Raw genomic sequence first — 23277 nt, 5'->3', positions numbered from 1 at the left:
GTTTAGAGGTCATCACTGTCTGGTACAGTATATTGTGTGTGATGATGTTGTTTGTTTAGAGGTCATCACTGTCTGGTACAGTATATTGTGTGTGATGATGTTGTTTGTTTAGAGGTCATCACTGTCTGGTACAGTATATTGTGTGTGATGATGTCGTTTGTTTAGAGGTCATCACTGTCTGCTACAGTATATTGTGTGTGATGATGTTGTTTGTTTAGAGGTCATCACTATCTGCTACGGTATATTGTGTGTGATGATGTCGTTTGTTTAGAGGTCATCACTTTCTGCTACAGTATATTGTGTGTGATGATGTTGTTTGTTTAGAGGTCATCACTTTCTGCTACAGTATATTGTGTGTGATGATGTTGTTTGTTTAGAGGTCATCACTATCTGCTACAGTATATTGTGTGTGATGATGTTGTTTGTTTAGAGGTCATCACTATCTGCTACAGTATATTGTGTGTGATGATGTTGTTTGTTTAGAGGTCATCACTATCTGCTACAGTATATTGTGTGTGATGATGTTGTTTGTTTAGAGGTCATCACTGTCTGGTACAGTATATTGTGTGTGATGATGTTGTTTGTTTAGAGGTCCTCTCTGATCAGGGTACTTTGTTAACAATGCCTTTTCCCCCTGCTCATTCACATACTGGGTTGTCCAAATTGTTGGTGGAAAAAATGTGGTTTGGAGTAGTATATATTTGGTATGATATAATCATGTACTAGATTTCTTTAATTAACATGGAAGGAAACTTGAATAAATGTGTAAGATAGCGTGTTTGATTCACAAGACATGTTTACTAGCTCGCCTTTCTACGTGAACAAGCTAGAACAAGTCTTTTAAATAGAGCGGTTGGAGTCTGTATTAAAGATTTTACAAGTTTTGTAAATAGAGTGGTTGGGGTCTGTAATACCGTATATTCTTGCCTGTAAGTCGGATTGTTTGGAGTTAAATTTTGGTCCAAAACTATGTCCGACTTACAATTAGTATTTTTCTGGACGGTGTAAAGTATAGCCTAGTATTTTTTAAACAACAAAAACATGGACAAAATAAACAAAATGGTAATTGTTTAATTTGTTGAGAATAAAAAGTGAAATATCAATGTCATATCCCAAAATAGTTTTGGAACACAAATAAATACATAAGAGTAATGAAATGAAATCGATTTGTCAAGAAAAAAATATCAAATATCGGTGCATTTACACAAGTAAAAACATTAGAGCATTGATTTGAAATTAGCAACCGATTCTTGAAAAAAGTTAGACCAACTTATAAATGGGTCAATAGCAATTCCCTCCAAAATAGCCTAAAAACTTTACAACCGACTCATAGGCGAACCAACTTATAGGCGAGTATATACGGTAATGATTTTACAAGGAAATTTATATTTGAAGTACTACACGTATGAAGAAACCTTTATTATGCACTGTTCTGTAAACCCCATCTGAACCATATATTTTGAGTATTATTCCCTTGATTAGACAGTACTGAATCTGATAAATATAAACAAGAATTATCCAAGTTCTCACTATACAAAGTTTCATCAGTTTAATAATTGTGCATTGAAAGTCTAATACATGTATATCCTCAAAATTTCTAGACAAAGCTTGCTGTTCAGGTTTCATGTCATATGATGACAATACATATACCATACAACGGGTATTTTCTGCAATTGTCCATTTTATGGATAGGTAAAATTTTGCAAAAATTGCAATATATATATATATATATTAAGGGAAGTCGTTGTGGCAGAGTGGACTTACGCACTGGTTTGACAATCTTGCTAGGCTGTGGGTGCCGTACGTCGCTGGTTCAACCCCGGGCTGGGGCGAAAATTTTCAGTATCTAGTTGTGATTATTTAGTGCTTTATATATATAGAGGTATATATATATAGAGGTATATAAGGTATAATGCAACCACTTCTAGAGATTTGAAATGTGGAATATGACAAACTTTTGGATATCAAGTCACAAAAAAGTTCAACCACAGAAGAAAAGATTATACAGGTAAACTTCGGTATCTCGAACACCGATATGTCGAATACCACGGATGTCTTGAAGTCAGTCGACGGTCCCGGCCAGATTGACTATATTTGTGATTTTTAAAAAACCCGGTAGCTCGAACATGGAAATCTCGAATACCTGGTTTATCTTGAAGTAGATTTACTGTCCCAAGAGCTAAAAACACATGCATTATCTCACAGTCCAAGAAGTTTCTTGCTTCATTGACTTCACACCTGAAGTACACAATCATCCCATTATGCTAATTTTACGGTCTATTGGACATTTCTGTTCGGTCTAGCACAGGCTTCATGGAACCATTGCTGATAATCACACCTTCCCCATGCTGTTGATTTGGGAGCTTTATATAATTATACAGATTGGGTGTTTGGAGGTGATCATGAAATGCACACTTATACGTAAGATGACACTAATTTAACAAGCAGTTTGGGGACGAGTACTGAAATAGGAATTTAATTTTGTCATAATACAGGTTTACGCATGCTATTACAAGTCAATATAAACACTAAACACATCAATTGAAAGTGATATAGAAATCAAGAATTAAACAATAAAAGACCTTATTTTTTAGTATAAATATCAGCACAAAAATTCAAAATCTTCAGTATCTGATAAGCAATCTTCATGTAATGAAGGACCCGGTATCTAACCCAGGGGATAGTTGGATTAGCTGGCAGTGGTATAAAAAGGAATCTTAAAGTTCATACAATCGAAACAAAATTCTAGGCTATAACACAAGTTGAAAAAGACACAGAATCCAAGGCAGCGATATTTCCCATTTCTGTCTTCGTCATTATTACAGTGATCGGTTTATCATTTACAAAGCGTAACACAAATCCGGGTATCAGAAATACTGAACTGAACGTGATTACTGATTATCGTTAATATGATAAACGACCGAAATTAGTAAAATGTAAGTGTTGCAGTATCAAATAAAGTAATAGATATACAATATACATGCATATGCAATTGCATTAAAAAGAATCCCTAACTTCAAACTACAAACTAAAACTTTTACCGCTTTTAAAATGTGTGTTTATTTACCTGTCAAATAAAACCATATACAACATAAAACATTACACAATATTGGTGTCAAATTCATTAACTTGGATATCTTGAAGTTTTTCTTCGGTTCTATCAAGTTCAAGATATCAAAGTTTACCTGTATATGGTATATCTGTTGTCATCATACAACATTGAAACTTGATCAATCTAATTAAGATTAGATCCTATTGTCCGCTCATCTACTATTGCTACACCTATGTGTAGCGATAGTAGATGAGCGGATCATAGGATCTAATTTTAATTAGATTGCATTGAAACTTGAACAATGTGGTTTTGGTCATAAGTGACTTTAGAGTTTGTTTATTTCATGTACCACTTTACAGTTTCATGAGAATAAAATTAAATGAACTCTAATTATAAAGAGACTTAAGAATCAATAAACTCTTCAGACACTCTTTATATGTAGCTCATATGAGCTGAAAGATCAAGTGAGATCTTTTGATCACCTTTCATCCGGTGTCCGTCTTGTCTGTAAACTTTTAACATTTTTTACTTCTTCTCCAGAACTACAGGGCTAATTTTAACCAAACTTGCCAGAAATCATGCTTGGTAAAGAGGATTCAAGTCTGTTCAAATGAAGTACCACACCCTTTTTGAATAGAGATAATTAAGAATTCATGAAAGTTTCATGGCATCTTTTAAAAATCTTCTCAATAACCACAATTTCAGTCAAACATGGCAAAAATCGTCTTTGGGTAAAGGGGATTCAATTTTTTCTAATGAAGGACCATGCTCACTCCGAAGGGGAAGTAATCAAGAAAAGGCAAGAATAGGGTGGAGTAATTTAAAAATGTTCTTGAGAACCACTAGGCAAAAAAAGTTGAAATTTACATGAAAACTTCCTGACATTATGGATGTTAGCTCCTGAGCTTTTGAGCACAACTGTAGGATGCTACAAATATTAGTATTTCCTGGTTCAATACTGATCCCCTTGTTGCAAACACATTACGCATCTTTTACTGAACCCTATCCAGTTGAAAAAAATTGTGTCAATTCAAATTTTTAAAGGATTTGGCAAGGACTGTATTTTTTGATGGAAGGATTGATTAATCAAAAAGTTCTATATTAATTGGCATGCTATTACAGTTTCTGTTTCATCCAATATATCCTCTATTTTTATACTCCTATACACAGAATACCGATTCTGAAAAAAGTTTTGTTTAAAAATTCAGTATTTTTGACAATAATTTAAAACCCCCACTTGTTTTAGTTCAATTTAAAAATTTCAAGACAAGACCTTGAAAATTATGTGAAATTTTAGAAATTGACAATACTCCTAATATGTCCTTTTAAACTCTCAAATTTGATACAATGATTTTTTTCGTATATCAAGTGCAAAAAGGTCATTATTTATTTCCAGTACTTGTTTTAAACTCTTTTTTTATCTGTATTGTTATAAGACATGATTATGTATCTATTTTATGTAATGACTGATTTGTGTTGCATCTATTGTATGGACACCAACAGACAAATCAAGTTCAATTGAATAAATCTTTAATTGCAAAAAGGTCATGTTTAGAACACTGTATCTCAACAACAAGCATTGTGACCCCAGTTTTTCTTTTTAATTTCCCAATTCTCCTTCAATGTAGAAATCAAAAATAGACTTCCCAAAAAATTTATATTACTCCAAATCTCTCAGGTGTGAACCTCTTTAAGTCCAAACCATGGTCCCTGGAGGTAGGGTGGGGTCACAATAGAGGATCAAAGTTTTACATTTGAATATATAAGAAAAAATCTTTAAAAATTGTCTTCTGAAGAACAAAAGGGCTATGATTAGCCATGATACTATGCAATCATCTCCAGGTAGTGCAGATTCAAGTTTGTTCAATTTGTGGCCCCCAGAAGTAGAGTGGGACCACAATAGGAAGTTTCCTGGGAATATATAAAGAAATATCTTTAAAAATGTTCATCTCAATAACAGCAGGGCCAGGATTGTATTAATATGCAAGCATCCCCAGGTAGTGCAGATTCAAGTTTACTAATCATGAACCTCAGGGGTATGTCGGGTCCACAACAGAGGATTGAAGTTTTACATAAGAATTTATAGGGAAAATCTTTATCTCAACAACAGCAGGATCATGATTAGTCATATTATATGTAAGCATCTTCAGGTAGTTCGGATTCAAGGTTGTTCACACCAGGGCCCTGGGGGTAGAGTGGGGCCACATCAAAGGATCAAAGTTTTAAATGGAAATTTTCAGGATATTACTCAAAACAAATTGTTTTGAAAAGTAGCAGAGTCATACTATGTCAGATAAAAATACAAACATTCTAAAGTTGTGTGTGTGGTGGTGGTGGGGGTGGGGGGGGGGTGCATATTGTTTTTATCATGTTTGTCTTACATGTGAACCTTGCTTGTAACATTTGAATGGTGAGTGATAGGGCTTTTATATTTTAAATGTGCATTCCTTGTGACAAGTGCTGTTTCATGGCACCAAAGTTAAGTTTTTGACCTTGGAATTTTACTTACTTTAAAGAAAACAAACATAATGAATATCCCATGAAGTATTCAAGGTAGAGCTTTCATATTTGTATGTGAAATTTTTATGGCAAGACCTTTCATTTCATTCTATGATTTTGATCTTGACCTTCTTCAAAACAGCAAGGTCATTTTTGTCATATTGGTATTGAGGCATCCACATCTTATGTGAATTCAAGTTTGGTTATGTCATGTTTCTTTGGGGCTAGGTTGAGGACCCAATATAGGGTAAAAATATATTTCATTGGATCAAAGATGAAAAAAAATCATTTAAAAATCACAGCAAGGGCCATGGTGACTCGGATGAGTAATGTGGCCCATGGACCTCTTGTTTGTAATTACCTTGATACCTGTTGTGATGTATGAAGTTCGTTTTACAGGTGTTCAGGCAGAATGTGGGGCTGACTTCAAACCTGCGGAGTCCATATATTGTAACCAGCTACCAACCCAGGACTGTGTGGGCTCCTTCCCCGGTGTCATCACTACCCAGGCCCCCACCACAACTGCTCCACCCAGAAAAAGTACCATAGCTTTATATACCAAAACAAAATATGTCACATGATCTTACTAGATTAAGTTTAGGATAATTATCAGTGTATTGTAGTATTTTGAAATGAATTTATGTATAGATGTAAAAGTCTGTAACTTATTGTGTATAATTAACTTTGATGCGTAAATTTTAATTAAAATTTTTGGTAGACTGTAGTGAGACGGAAGAATACACATGCCTGGATAATGGTCGCTGTATCATGAAGGAATGGCTATGTGATGGGGAACCAGACTGTTTGGACCAATCAGATGAAGCCAACTGTAGTAAGTACTGAAGTGTCTGGACCAATCTGTAGTGAATACTATATAGTGTCTGGACCAATCAGATGAAGCCAACTGCAGTAAGTAATGTAATCTATGGACCAATCAGATGAAGCCGACTGCAGTAAGTAATGTAATCTATGGACCAATTAGATGAAGCCGACTGCAGTAAGTAATGTAATCTATGGACCTATCAGATGAAGCCGACTGCAGTAAGTGATGTAGCCATGTGTAGTAAGTAAGGATCAATCACTTGAATCCAACTGCAGTAAGAAATATAGTGTCTGGACCAATCAAATGAAGCCAGCTGCAGTAAGAAATAAAGTGTCTGGACCAATCAAATGAATCCAACTGCAGTAAGAAATATAGTGTCTGGACCAATCAAATGAAGCCAGCTGCAGTCAGAAATATAGTGTCTGGACCAATCAAATGAAGCCAGCTGCTGTAAGAAATAAAGTGTCTGGATCAATCAAATGAATCCAACTGCAGTAAGAAATATAGTGTCTGGACCAATCAAATGAAGCCAGCTGCTGTAAGAAATATAGTGTCTGGACCAATCAAATGAAGCCAGTTGCTGTAAGAAATATGGTGTCTTAACCAATCAAATGAAGCCAGCTGCAGTAAATAATCAAGTGTCTGGAATTATAGTTATTTGAAACCAACTACAATGAATAGTTGAATGAGGGGATAAACCAGATGAAAGCAAATGCAGGAAATAAAATATGAAAGGACTAATCAAATGAAGCCATCTGCAGTATGTAATCAAGCACTAGAACCAATAAGATCAAGCGATATGTGGAATAAAGTCCTATTTCACTCTGACTGGTACAGACAGAAAAAGATAGGATGATGTAAAATTTTCTAGAAACTAAAAATTTAGTTATTTTTGCTGATTTAAGAACATTAGCATCAAATATACAGTTTCTTTAGAAGAAAATCTGGGTCTTGTTCTCACTATTCAACACTGCCTTGATATCTTTGGGAATGTCATATCATATATCAGCATAACCTTTGGTAATTTTGGTGTGAGGAATATTCGACCTTGAAATGTAGACACTATATGCTTTGATGGATTTTGTGCAATTCCAATTCATTTATTTTGGGGGAATTTTTGTCTTTTCTGATGCAACAAAATTACTCTATATACTTTTATATAGCGTTCCTTGTAAGGCATGACGACACATTCCTCTGTTATATACTAAATATAGCGTTCCTTGTAGGGCATGACGACACATTCTCTATATACTAAATATAGCGTTTCTTGTAGTGTTAAATCTAAAGCAAACTAGCATGGTGTGGCGCCATGCCCATTTTGGCTGGCGCCATGCCCTTTTTAATTGCACTATGCCCTTTTTTCTCTATAAATTTTTTAAAATATTTGTTAATATGAACAATTGTTCTTTATTTCACAAGGTTGATTGAAAAGTTTAAATTCAAGGTAGCAGGTATTAACTTTTATAGAGGCTGAATGATTATTTTATTACTATCATAGTATGATACAATGAAAGTGCCCCGAAATTGTCTTGCTGCAACGAAAACTGCCTTTCTGAACATATGGAACATATGATATGTGTGCCCTCTCTAGATCCTAGATTTAACACTAGCCTTGTAAGGCATGACGACACATTCTCTATATACTAAATATAACATTCCTTGTAGGGCATGATGAGACATTCCTCTGTTATATACTAAATATAGCGTTCCTTGTAAGGCATGACGACACATTCCTCTGTTATATACTAAATATAGCGTTCCTTGTAAGGCATGATGACACATTCTCTATATACTAAATATAGCGTTCCTTGTAAGGCATGATGACACATCCTCTGTTATATACTAAATATAGCGTTCCTTGTAAGGCATGATGACACATTCTCTATATACTAAATATAGCGTTCCTTGTAAGGCATGATGACACATCCTCTGTTATATACTAAATATAGCGTTCCTTGTAAGGCATGATGACACATTCTCTATATACTAAATATAGCATTCCTTGTAGGGCATGACGACACATTCCTCCGTTATATACTAAATATAGCATTCCTTGTAAGGCATGACGACACATTCCTCTGTTATATACTAAATATAACATTCCTTGTAAGGCATGTCGACACAATCCTCCATTATATACTTTTATATAGCATTCCTTGTAGGGCATGACGACACATTCCTCTGTTATATACTAATTCAATATAGCGTTCCTTATAAGGCGTGATGACACATTCCTCTGTTATATACTAAATATAGCGTTCCTTGTAAGGCATGATGACACATTCCTCTGTTATATACTAAATATAGCGTTCCTTGTAAGGCATGATGACACATTCTCTATATACTAAATATAGCGTTCCTTGTAAGGCATGATGACACATTCCTCTGTTGTATACTGTATATATTTTTATGCCTTCAATGGACGACAATAAATACTGGTGTTACTTTTGTGCATAGTCTGTTGTAAATAAATTGTAGGTTTTTATCTCTTTTTAAATGCTTGGCTATCTAGGGGGATGGGGCAGGGCATAAAAGCTTGTATTCTTTTTAAAGGTTTTTTAGATTGGTCATATATTGGACATAAACATAGTTCTATAGTCTCAAATACCAATGCTGATTTTAAGAGGTACTTTCAATGAGATCTGATTTAAATAACAATATGCTTTCTGTGGTTTGTTAACGGGATATGAAGGTCGCCAACATTGAAGAAAAATGCATAATCAGCGTTATTGGGTTACACAAAAAAACATTGTCACTTTCATCTCCTATTTAACAAACCAAAGAAAGACATTTTATTTTATTTTTCTGTATTTTTCTATATTTTTTACCATGTAAAATATAGATATTATTGACCAGTAAGTTATTTAAGTGTAACAAATGAAAATCATCTGACCTTGACGTGTCTCCATATTTGGTAATGATTTCCACAGTTGAACAATGGTTAAGGGAAATGGCCAAAGAAGGACCATTTTATGATATACTATTAGGCAAACGTTATTTATTCTAAATTCAAAGTAAAGGTAAAAAATAAATCAGAAAATATATTTTTCAACAATGTCACGAAATGGTTGTGGATTTCATGGAATGTACATATTCACACGCAGACAAACGAGTCTTAAAAAACTGGATCTAACTAATAGATTGAAACAAAATGTGTCTTCAGAGTTGCAAATGATAAGCAATGGATTTCAATACAAATGAAGCAGAATAAACACAGTGAATGTCAATATATTTCTGTGACCACACAATCAATATCGTATTTGCACAATTTACCACCTCAAATCTCAATGCATTAGCGAATCAACATGCTTAGCCATTTCATTGCATAAGAATGACAATTTTAAAAAGCAAAAGGCATTTTTAATGTTTTAGTTGTTGTTAAAATGAGTTACTGTTTTTATTATGTTTACAAGTATTATTGTATGTTTATATAGGTTCATGTTCAAATGCTGAGTTTACCTGCCTGGACAGAACCTGTGTTCCTTCACATGACAGATGTAATGGAGTAACAACCTGTCCAGATCAATCGGACGAAAGGAATTGTGGTATGTTGTTTAGACAGCTAGTTCAGGCTTACTTTCAAATTGCCAAAGATCGGAAATAATCTTGATCTATTAAACTCAAACTGTTAAAGGAAATATCCATGATTTGTTGGAGTGACAATTCATTGATGCAAAATTTCTCTCATGTGATGTCATTTGTTTTATGACAGTGAGCCTGACCTCACAGTCTATTCTGGAGCTGTCCTACAAGCACATGAGACTGCCGCTTTGTTATGACTCGTGGTCAGACAGTTATGGACCCAAAATCTGCAGCAGTCTGGGACTTGGGTAAATACAAAATATCAGGATGTTGTATTTGCAAATGCAGCCCTCAGTTTAAATCATGATTTCTCGATTAATGCATGTATATTAAAGATATCAAAGTGAATTGGGATCAGATTTGATGCAACATTGAAAGTTTACATGTTGATAAGAAGTTACACTGATGTCATGACTGAGGTCATCCGTCTCTTCTGTTTGTTTTGTTTCCATCTGTTTGTTTTGTTTCCATCTGTTTGTTTTGTTTCCATCTGTTTGTTTTGTTTCCTTCTGTTTGTTTTGTTTCCCTCCGTTTGTTTGTTTCAGTCTAGAAATGTTTTATAATATAGCTGTAATTTACTGAAAATCTTGCAGGAATTTTACCAGTTCCCAGTGGGTGCAGTATTACACCCACCAGTATGTACACATTGACAGTAGTGGACAGGTGCCGTCCTACCTGGGAAACACACGTGCCAGGTAAGTAAGATGATTACTTCACATCATTGTATAGGTGACACAAAATAATTCCAGGGAGATGAACTGGTATTAGGCATGTTTACGGCTTTCAAAACTGCAGAAATAAGTCTGTGTTCTGTTATATAGGGCAATGTTCAGGGGTGATCATCTCGTTAATTATGCAGAGCTGATCAATGTAGTACAAAATAAAAACCACCAATAAGTAATGCCACCAAGTTTGGTCATTCAGGATGCATAACTTGTAGTTATCAAACACTATTCCTAGCATTCAGTTAAAGTTTCATAATTGCCACTGTCTTAACACTTAAGTTATCCATTGCATATCAGAATAAATAACACTTAGTTATCCACTATCTATCAGAATACATAACACTTAGTTATCCACTATCTATCAGAATACATAACTCTGGTTATCCACTATGTATCAGAATACATAACTTTGGTTATCCACTACGTATCAGAATAAATAACACTTAGTTATCCACTATGTATCAGAATACATAACACTTAGTTATCCACTAGGTATCAGAATACATAACACTTAGTTATCCACTACGTATCAGAATACATAACACTTAGTTATCCACTATGTATTAGAATACATAACACTTAGTTATCCACTACGTATCAGAATAAATAACACTTAGTTATCCACTAGGTATCAGAATACATAACACTTAGTTATCCACTATGTATCAGAATACATAACACTTAGTTATCCACTGCGTATCAGAATACATAACTCTGGTTATCCACTACGTATCAGAATACATAACTCTGGTTATTTCTACGTTTCAGAATACATAACACTTAAATATCCACTACGTATCAGAATAAATAACACTTAGTTATCCACTACGTATCAGAATACATAACTCTGGTTATCCACTATGTATCAGAATACATAACACTTAGTTATCCACTATCTATCAGAATACATAACTCTGGTTATCCACTACGTATCAGAATACATAACACTTAGTTATCCACTATGTATCAGAATACATAACACTTAGTTATCCACTACGTATCAGAATACATAACACTTAGTTATCCACTACGTATCAGAATACATAACACTTAGTTATCCACTATCTATCAGAATACATAACACTGGTTATCCACTACATATCAGAATACATAACTCTTAGTTATCCACTACGTATCAGAATACATAACACTTAGTTATCCACTACGTATCAGAATACATAACACTTAGTTATCCACTACGTATCAGAATACATAACACTTAGTTATCCACTATCTATCAGAATACATAACTCTGGTTATCCACTATGTATCAGAATACATAACTCTGGTTATCCACTATGTATCAGAATACATAACACTTAGTTATCCACTAGGTATCAGAATACATAACACTTAGTTATCCACTAGGTATCAGAATACATAACACTTAGTTATCCACTAGGTATCAGAATACATAACACTTAGTTATCCACTATCTATCAGAATACATAACACTTAGTTATCCACTATGTATTAAAATACATAACACTTAGTTATCCACTACGTATCAGAATAAATAACACTTAGTTATCCACTATGTATCAGAATACATAACACTTAGTTATCCACTAGGTATCAGAATACATAACACTTAGTTATCCACTAGGTATCAGAATACATAACACTTAGTTATCCACTACGTATCAGAATACATAACACTTAGTTATCCACTATGTATTAAAATACATAACACTTAGTTATCCACTACGTATCAGAATAAATAACACTTAGTTATCCACTAGGTATCAGAATACATAACACTTAGTTATCCACTATGTATTAAAATACATAACACTTAGTTATCCACTACGTATCAGAATAAATAACACTTAGTTATCCACTAGGTATCAGAATACATAACACTTAGTTATCCACTATGTATCAGAATACATAACACTTAGTTATCCACTGCGTATCAGAATACATAACTCTGGTTATCCACTACGTATCAGAATACATAACTCTGGTTATCCACTACGTTTCAGAATACATAACACTTAAATATCCACTACGTATCAGAATATATAACACTTAGTTATCCACTATCTATCAGAATACATAACTCTGGTTATCCACTAGGTATCAGAATACATAACTCTTAGTTATCCACTAGGTATCAGAATACATAACACTTAGTTATCCACTACGTATCAGAATACATAACACTTAGTTATCCACTACGTATCAGAATATATAACACTTAGTTATCCACTATCTATCAGAATACATAACACTTAGTTATCCACTACGTATCAGAATACATAACTCTGGTTATCCACTATGTATCAGAATAAATAACACTTAGTTATCCACTACGTATCAGAATAAATAACACTTAGTTATCCACTGTGTATCAGAATACATAACTCTGGTTATCCACTACGTATCAGAATAAATAACACTTAGTTATCCACTACATATCAGAATAAATAACTCTTAGTTATCCACTATGTATCAGAATGAATAACTTTTAGTTATCCACTACGTATCAGAATACATAACACTTAGTTATCCACTATGTATCAGAATACATAACACTTAGTTATCCACTACGTATCAGAATACATAACACTTAGTTATCCACTACGTATCAGAATACATAACACTTAGTTATCCACTATCTATCAGAATACATAACACTGGTTATCCACTACATATCAGAATACATAACTCTTAGTTATCCACTACGTATCAGAATACATAACACTTAGTTATCCACTACGTATCAGAATACATAACACTTAGTTATCCACTACGTATCAGAATACATAACACTTAGTTATCCACTATCTATCAGAATACATAACTCTGGTTATCCACTATGTATCAGAATACATAACTCTGGTTATCCACTATGTATCAGAATACATAACACTTAGTTATCCACTAGGTATCAGAATACATAACACTTAGTTATCCACTATGTATTAGAATACATAACACTTAGTTATCCACTAGGTATCAGAATACATAACACTTAGTTATCCACTATCTATCAGAATACATAACACTTAGTTATCCACTATGTATTAAAATACATAACACTTAGTTATCCACTAGGTATCAGAATACATAACACTTAGTTATCCACTAGGTATCAGAATACATAACACTTAGTTATCCACTACGTATCAGAATACATAACACTTAGTTATCCACTATGTATTAAAATACATAACACTTAGTTATCCACTACGTATCAGAATAAATAACACTTAGTTATCCACTAGGTATCAGAATACATAACACTTAGTTATCCACTATGTATTAAAATACATAACACTTAGTTATCCACTACGTATCAGAATAAATAACACTTAGTTATCCACTAGGTATCAGAATACATAACACTTAGTTATCCACTATGTATCAGAATACATAACAGTTATCCACTGCGTATCAGAATACATAACTCTGGTTATCCACTACGTATCAGAATACATAACTCTGGTTATCCACTACGTTTCAGAATACATAACACTTAAATATCCACTACGTATCAGAATAAATAACACTTAGTTATCCACTACGTATCAGAATACATAACTCTGGTTATCCACTATGTATCAGAATACATAACACTTAGTTATCCACTATCTATCAGAATACATAACACTTAGTTATCCACTACGTATCAGAATACATAACACTTAGTTATCCACTACGTATCAGAATACATAACACTTAGTTATCCACTATCTATCAGAATACATAACACTTAGTTATCCACTACGTATCAGAATACATAACTCTGGTTATCCACTATCTATCAGAATACATAACACTTAGTTATCCACTATCTATCAGAATACATAACACTTAGTTATCCACTACGTATCAGAATACATAACACTTAATTATCCACTATGTATCAGAATACATAACACTTAGTTATCCACTACATATCAGAATAAATAACACTTAGTTATCCACTACATATCAGAATACATAACACTGGTTATCCACTATCTATCAGAATAAATAACACTTAGTTATCCACTACGTATCAGAATACATAACTCTGGTTATCCACTATGTATCAGAATACATAACACTTAGTTATCCACTACGTATCAGAATACATAACACTTAGTTATCCACTACGTATCAGAATACATAACACTTAGTTATCCACTATCTATCAGAATAAATAACACTTAGTTATCCACTACGTATCAGAATACATAACTCTGGTTATCCACTATGTATCAGAATACATAACACTTAGTTATCCACTACGTATCAGAATACATAACACTTAGTTATCCACTACGTATCAGAATATATAACACTTAGTTATCCACTATCTATCAGAATACATAACTCTGGTTATCCACTAGGTATCAGAATACATAACTCTTAGTTATCCACTAGGTATCAGAATACATAAGACTTAGTTATCCACTACGTATCAGAATACATAACACTTAGTTATCCACTACGTTTCAGAATACATAACTCTGGTTATCCACTATGTATCAGAATACATAACACTTAGTTATCCACTATCTATCAGAATACATAACACTGGTTATCCACTACATATCAGAATACATAACACTTAGTTATCCACTACGTATCAGAATACATAACACTTAGTTATCCACTATCTATCAGAATACATAACACTTAGTTATCCACTATGTATCAGAATACATAACTCTGGTTATCCACTACGTATCAGAATAAATAACACTTAGTTATCCACTGTGTATCAGAATACATAACTCTTAGTTATCCACTATGTATCAGAATGAATAACTCTTAGTTATCCACTACGTATCAGAATACATAACACTTAGTTATCCACTATGTATCAGAATACATAACACTTAGTTATCCACTACGTATCAGAATACATAACACTTAGTTATCCACTACGTATCAGAATACATAACACTTAGTTATCCACTATGTATCAGAATACATAACACTTAGTTATCCACTATCTATCAGAATACATAACACTGGTTATCCACTACATATCAGAATACATAACTCTTAGTTATCCACTACGTATCAGAATACATAACACTTAGTTATCCACTACGTATCAGAATACATAACACTTAGTTATCCACTATCTATCAGAATACATAACACTTAGTTATCCACTATGTATCAGAATACATAACTCTGGTTATCCACTACGTATCAGAATATATAACACTTAGTTATCCACTATCTATCAGAATACATAACACTTAGTTATCCACTACGTATCAGAATACATAACTCTGGTTATCCACTATGTATCAGAATAAATAACACTTAGTTATCCACTACGTATCAGAATAAATAACACTTAGTTATCCACTGTGTATCAGAATACATAACTCTGGTTATCCACTACGTATCAGAATAAATAACACTTAGTTATCCACTGTGTATCAGAATACATAACTCTGGTTATCCACTACGTATCAGAATAAATAACACTTAGTTATCCACTGTGTATCAGAATACATAACTCTTAGTTATCCACTATGTATCAGAATGAATAACTCTTAGTTATCCACTACGTATCAGAATACATAACACTTAGTTATCCACTATGTATCAGAATACATAACACTTAGTTATCCACTACGTATCAGAATACATAACACTTAGTTATCCACTACGTATCAGAATACATAACACTTAGTTATCCACTATCTATCAGAATACATAACACTTAGTTATCCACTATCTATCAGAATACATAACACTGGTTATCCACTACATATCAGAATACATAACTCTTAGTTATCCACTACGTATCAGAATACATAACACTTAGTTATCCACTACGTATCAGAATACATAACACTTAGTTATCCACTATCTATCAGAATACATAACACTGGTTATCCACTACATATCAGAATACATAACACTTAGTTATCCACTACGTATCAGAATACATAACACTTAGTTATCCACTACGTATCAGAATCCATAACACTTAGTTATCCACTACGTATCAGAATACATAACACTTAGTTATCCACTTTATATATTGGAATACATGTTTCAGCTCAGAATGTCAGAACGCTTATGTGGTGGCTTTGAAGTGTGAACCTAGAGGTAAGAATTTATATATTCCAGCATTGAACAAGAAAATTATTTCTTTACATGTTGTACTTGTATATGTTTTAAAAGAAGGAAGTAGTAACTGTCATGCTTGATTTTAACTTGAAACTTCAATAACTTGATAACTTGCATTGTTAATGGAGGCTCGTGCTAAGGTTTGATTTTAAATGAAGTTATTTAATAAAGAGTTGATGATCAAGGGAAAATAATATCAAGTTGACTACGTTTATGTATTTATGTTTAAAAAGTGTCAGAATTTGATAATTGTATTAGGAGAACATGATTATCAAGATATGTGCTGTTTCCCTTGCGATAATGCCATAAACATTAGCGACAATGACGTACATTACAGATGCATGCAGTGGGATTCCATTTATTGCTTTCTGCATATCATGAAGCCTTGAATTTCAGGTTGTGGCCAGAGGCTGGTTGGATCCTCCCAGGTGGGCTTGATAATTGGGGGAGATGATGCTGTACCTGGTTACTGGCCCTGGCAGGTGTCTGTACAGCTAAAACTCGGGAGTGAATCCAGGCATATTTGTGGGGGCGCCCTAATTGCCCCAAACTTTGTGCTCACAGCCACTCATTGCATGTATGTTTTAATTTTCGTAAATTTGTACATGTTTTTAGGGCCAGATTTGGCCAATTTTTTGCTCTTTTAATTTAGTCCTCCACACAAACTTTGTCTTCCATACTTAGTATCCATTCATCTTTCTGTGTTTATGCTGAATCATGTACTAAAGATATAGTATAATGATTTATTATTGACAATGGTCAGTTTTATAAGCTGAATCAATCTATCACCTGATGTCTGTTAACTTTTCACTGTAAGTTTGATTTTGGTGGGGTTTTTTCAAAGAAAGATAAGTAAGAAAAGGTGCAAATAGGATGTGGAGTGTTTGAAAAATCTTCTCAAGAACCCCTGAACCAGAAAAGCTGAAATTTGTACAATGAAGATTCAAGTTTGTTGTGAAACTATGAGTTGTGGGTTCAGGATGGGGCCACAAAAGGTGTTCAAAGTTGTACATAGAAATATGTGGAGAAATTCTTTAGAAGTTTCTTCTGAAGAACCACACAAATACAAATTCATATGTAAGCATCATTACCTAATCTGTATTGAAGTTTGTTTACACCATGGCTCAAGGGTAGAATAGTTTGAAGTTATGCATAGCATCATATAAGAAAACACAAGTACAAGCATCCCCATTCAGTGTAAGTTCAAGTTTGCCCATACTCTGACCTCCTATTGTCAGGCAGCAAGATTTAGTTTTGCATAGCAGTTGATATAGAGGAAATACAGACAAAAAAATCTCCTCAAGAGCTACAAGGGTAAAAATCTTATGTAAGCATCCTTATGTAATGTAAATTCAAACTTTTTTCATAGCATGACCCCTCAGGGCTAAAAATAATCTTCTCAAGTATCACAGTGGGTCAACTCTTTTTATGCACCGATAATCGGAAATTCGGGGGCATATAGTTTTTGGTCTGTCTGTCTGTTTGTCCGCCAAATTTTTTAACCTTGGCCATAACTTTTGAAAGCTTAATGCTATGGCTTCCATATACCACATGTGTATTCCTTGTGACAAGGCCTTTCTTTTGGCACCAAAAGGTTTGACCTCACTACCTTCACCTTGGAGTGTAACCTATTTTTTGAAAACTTTGACCTTGGCCATAACTTGTGAATGCTTAGAGATATGGCTTTCATATTTCAGTCGTGTACCAGAATTACTTTGCTGCCGTATGGATGCATCAGTGTCAATATACAAGCATCATCATTTAATGTAGATTCAAATTTGTTAACAGCATCACCCTAAAGTTAAAGGTGAAGACAACAAGAAGGGTTGGGGGGGGGGGGGGGGGGGGCATAGTCAGGATTTAATGTTTTGTCTTGCAAAATGTAGCATCTCAGGTGAATGATGTGACCCATGGGTCTCTTGTTTCATTACTCCAGGTCTTACCTTGCTAAGAGAAATGTACTACTTGGAGCTACAAACAGGGCTGTCGCAGAAGTCACTCAGAAGAAATACGAAATAAAAAGGATCCTCAAGGTCAAAGAGAATTTTCTGCAGTATGGACCAGGGGACATAACTTTGCTTGAGCTTAATGACACAGTTCTATATACGCCATACATCCAACCAATTTGTCTTCCAAAGGAAGGGGAGGAATTCACCGATACTTCTATTTGTTATGCTTCAGGCTGGGGATTAAATTCACCAGGAGGTAATCCTTCATTTTCTTAGAAATTTCAGTAAATTAAAGAAATTTGGGATACAATTAGGGTAGATTCTTAACTAATATCAATTACTGTAAATTCTTAATCAATATCTGTAGAAAATCATGACAAGCTACTTCGCAGATTCTAAAATTTTGCATTCATTTGCATTGCAAATCATACTATTTATGGAACTATAATATGCAGTAGAGTAGAACTGCCACCAAATAGAATTTTTACTAAACATGCTTTGTGTGTAGCAATTTGAAACTGAATTAAATATTTCATCTAGAATAAGGATTACACTACAAGAGAGACAACTCTTTCTTCTGTTTTAGATAATTAAGGTTGAATAGATATTGATTGTCAGATGTAATTATGTAATGTAGAACTTTCCATGAAAGCGAATGCGACTCGCTCCAGTAATCATTTTACTAATTATGATGATCACTTGATACTGGCCATTGTCTAAGTTTTTATCATCACCTCTAAATTTTCCAAGATCTCATCAACTGCATCCACCTAAGATGGAATGGTTTCACAACAGAGAGTCTCAGTTTAACATTTATGTCAATTCTCTGGCTGTTAGAAACAAGATGGATGATGCAAAGTAAAAGTCTCTAAAAGTCTGAACTCGCGATTTTATGTTGATTGGATTTGAATAAAAACAGTCAGGCCATGAAATTAAGTACTCATGTAAATAAGGAATCTACCAAACTCCTCGTGTTATGAAATTGAAATTCATGATCTTACTGTATATTGCAATATGTCTCTGATGTGGTTGTTGTGTTGTCCAGAAATTTGTGTGATTTGTGCAAGTACAGTGTATGCTGAATGTTTTGTACATGAATGATCAGTTTCAAGAAGCTCAAAGCTGAGCTATATCAAAAATAGTTTTACCTAGACTGTATGATGTCAAAAATAGTTTTACCTAGACTGTATGATGTAAGTAGAGGATTGTATTTACCTAGACTGTATGATGTAAGTAGAGGATTGTATATAACTAGACTGTATGATGTAAGTAGAGGATTGTATTTACCTAGACTGTATGATGTAAGTAGAGGATTGTATTTACCTAGACTGTATGATGTAAGTAGAGGATTGTATATACCTAGACTGTATGATGTAAGTAGAGGATTGTATATTCAGTACTTTTATAAATTTAGATAGAATGTCATGCGGAGGGTTTTTTTTTTTTACCCATCCGTCACTCCGTCTGTCAGTCTTGTTCTTGTTAGCACGACTGGTCTAAAACTGCTCAACAGAATTTCATGAAACTTTGTTGCTAATAAGGACTTATTGCGTAGATGTGCATATACGCAGGAAATTCTTATTTGATGGTTTTTTCGGGGAGTTCTGCCCCTTTTGAACTTGGACGTTTATCCAAAATCAAATACACTATTGAAACAGTTTGCCAATGCAACTCCTCTGAAACCACTAAATGGAATATCATGAAACTTTGTATTCAATATGGACATATACGCAGGAAATTCTGATTTGATTTTTTTTTCTGGGAGATATGCCCTTTTTGAACATGAAATTTGGCCCAAGTATACTATTTTTTGTAACTTGCATAAAACCAATTTTCAAGCCATTTGTAATCAAAGTATTTCTGTTTAAATATTTTATACAATTTCAATATTTTATGACTGTAGTGGTGCCATCTAATTACATGGGGAAAATAGTACTGTACAGAGGCATAAGAAAGAATTTGTTGTATTTTATGCATAACATTCATTTGGCATTCATTATGTGTAGCATTGTTATTCATTGTGTGTAGCATTGTTATTCATTGTGTGTAGCATTGTTATTCATTATGTGTAGCATTGTTATTCATTATGGGGTAACGGTATGTGAGCTTGCTCACTTTTTCTTTCATTAGAATTAATATGCAGACAATAAGACCCCCCCCCCCCCCCTTGAAAATACCAGGATACATTGATAGGCCTATACAATTTGATTGTCCTTTTGACATTTAACTTGACATATATTCAAGATGCAGAGAAGCACTACTGCCACTACAGTGAATCTAGTTTTTGTCCTGAAATTCCTATGTGTTCACTAGATACATCCACAGTCAGACAGTGCTCCGATTCTCTACTCCTCCACAGTCAGACAGTGCTCCGATTCTCTACTCCTCCACAGTCAGACAATGCTCCGATTCTCTACTCCTCCACAGTCAGACAGTGCTCCGATTCTCTACTCCTCCACAGTCAGACAGTGCTCCGATTCTCTACTCCTCCACAGTCAGACAATGCTCCGATTCTCTACTCCTCCACAGTCAGACAATGCTCCGATTCTTTACTCCTCCACAGTCAGACAATGCTCCGATTCTTTACTCCTCCACAGTCAGACAATGCTCCGATTCTCTACTCCTCCACAGTCAGACAATGCTCCGATTCTCTACTCCTCCACAGTCAGACAATGCTCCGATTCTCTACTCCTCCACAGTCAGACAGTGCTCCGATTCTTTACTCCTCCACAGTCAGACAATGCTCCGATTCTCTACTCCTCCACAGTCAGACAGTGCTCTGATTCTCTACTCCTCCACAGTCAGACAGTGCTCTGATTCTGTACTCCTCCACAGTCAGACAATGCTCTGATTCTCTACTCCTCCACAGTCAGACAGTGCTCCGATTCTCTACTCCTCCACAGTTAGACAGTGCTCCGATTCTCTACTCCTCCACAGTCAGACAGTGCTCCGATTCTCTACTCCTCCACAGTCAGACAGTGCTCCGATTCTCTACTCCTCCACAGTCAGACAATGCTCCGATTCTTTACTCCTCCACAGTCAGACAATGCTCCGATTCTTTACTCCTCCACAGTCAGACAGTGCTCCGATTCTTTACTCCTCCACAGTCAGACAGTGCTCCGATTCTCTACTCCTCCACAGTCAGACAGTGCTCCGATTCTCTACTCCTCCACGGTCAGACAGTGCTCCGATTCTCTACTCCTCCACGGTCAGACAGTGCTCCGATTCTCTACTCCTCCACGGTCAGACAATGCTCCGATTCTCTACTCCTCCACGGTCAGACAATGCTCCGATTCTCTACTCCTCCACAGTCAGACAATGCTCCGATTCTCTACTCCTCCACAGTCAGACAATGCTCCGATTCTCTACTCCTCCACGGTCAGACAATGCTCCGATTCTCTACTCCTCCACGGTCAGACAATGCTCCGATTCTCTACTCCTCCACAGTCAGACAATGCTCTGATTCTCTACTCCTCCCTGTTTTGTATGCATGTAGAATTCTAAATTGACTACTCCTATAAATGTACAACACACTCTGCTATTGAAGTTTGTTTGAATCAAAATGTGATGGATTTACATAAAGCTCAGTCCTCATGAGAAATTTGTTTTACAGATAAATCATATTCAACAATGTTAAAGGAGCTGAAAATGAAGATGTGGAATATCAACAAATGCAACAGTACAAATCACTGGAATGGAAACATCACTGATGGCTACATTTGTGCTGGCTATGAATCCAGTCTCAAGTCTGTGTGCACAGTATGTAAAAGTTTTAAACTATCTGAGGGTTTTGAGATATTACGTTCATTGTTAGATATTTCATTGACTACTTGTTGACATATTTTTTGAAAAGATGGTCACAATAATTATGAACTTGCTGTTAAGGACTGGAATGTACTTTGCTTCCATGTCTTTAGAGATGACAGTCATTTATTGCACATACTGAAGCCAGAGCAGTTATTACAGACTCAGTTGTCAGGAGTTTTATTGATATACAGTGAACCTCTTTCCTGCTATCCTGATTAGCCATGTCAGTGATACAGAGTAGAATATAAACTCATGTACTAGAAATCTTTAACTTCAATATTGAATGCATATACATATGCAAAGAAATCCAATGCAGAAAATGCACTCAAGAAACAGTGAAAAATGAGATTGGGAATTTGGCAATTAATCAAACTCTGTATTCATACATATATTTCTTAGAATTTGTGGATTTTTGTGTAGGAAGTGGTGTTACGAAAACGGTACCCTAGTGCCACTGATAATGGCCATCATTCCTTAAAAGAATACATATACAAAATATTAGGTGATCCCAATTGGGTATAGATTATAAATGTAATGAAATTTATTGTAGTTTTATATACAAATTGTATTTTAATACGAATTGGTTTATATTTACCGAGGGTTGTACTACGGTGAGGTTGTGGAACTTGTCATCCCGAAATTCCTCGCCAATAATTTGTTTGTATTATATATAATTGATATTATCGGCATTTAGCAACCCCATCACGAAACCCGTAATATAAGCAATCGGTGATCTACATTCTCCAAGCA

At 34.6% G+C, this 23277-nt stretch overlaps 1 protein-coding gene across 6 annotated transcripts in view; it reads left to right on the top strand.

Annotated features, from left to right (window-relative positions):
* Window positions 1-23277, top strand: part of LOC125648397 (uncharacterized) — a 131203-nt gene that overhangs the window by 80461 nt on the left and 27465 nt on the right. For all 6 annotated transcript variants that reach the window (XM_048875448.2, XM_048875445.2, XM_048875447.2 and 3 more), the window contains 9 exons: window positions 5951-6091; window positions 6270-6383; window positions 9809-9919; window positions 10087-10204; window positions 10550-10651; window positions 16701-16750; window positions 17168-17348; window positions 18708-18976; window positions 22334-22479. In XM_048875448.2, coding sequence (XP_048731405.2) covers window positions 5951-6091; window positions 6270-6383; window positions 9809-9919; window positions 10087-10204; window positions 10550-10651; window positions 16701-16750; window positions 17168-17348; window positions 18708-18976; window positions 22334-22479 — 1232 coding nt within the window. The remainder of the gene's footprint in view (window positions 1-5950; window positions 6092-6269; window positions 6384-9808; window positions 9920-10086; window positions 10205-10549; window positions 10652-16700; window positions 16751-17167; window positions 17349-18707; window positions 18977-22333; window positions 22480-23277) is intronic.

Source organism: Ostrea edulis, chromosome 6 (genome assembly GCF_947568905.1).
Source record: "Ostrea edulis chromosome 6, xbOstEdul1.1, whole genome shotgun sequence".
NCBI classification, from domain to species: domain Eukaryota; kingdom Metazoa; phylum Mollusca; class Bivalvia; order Ostreida; family Ostreidae; genus Ostrea; species Ostrea edulis.
The sequence above is the reverse complement of the archived record's forward strand: the minus strand, read 5'-3'. Positions and strand labels throughout refer to the sequence as shown.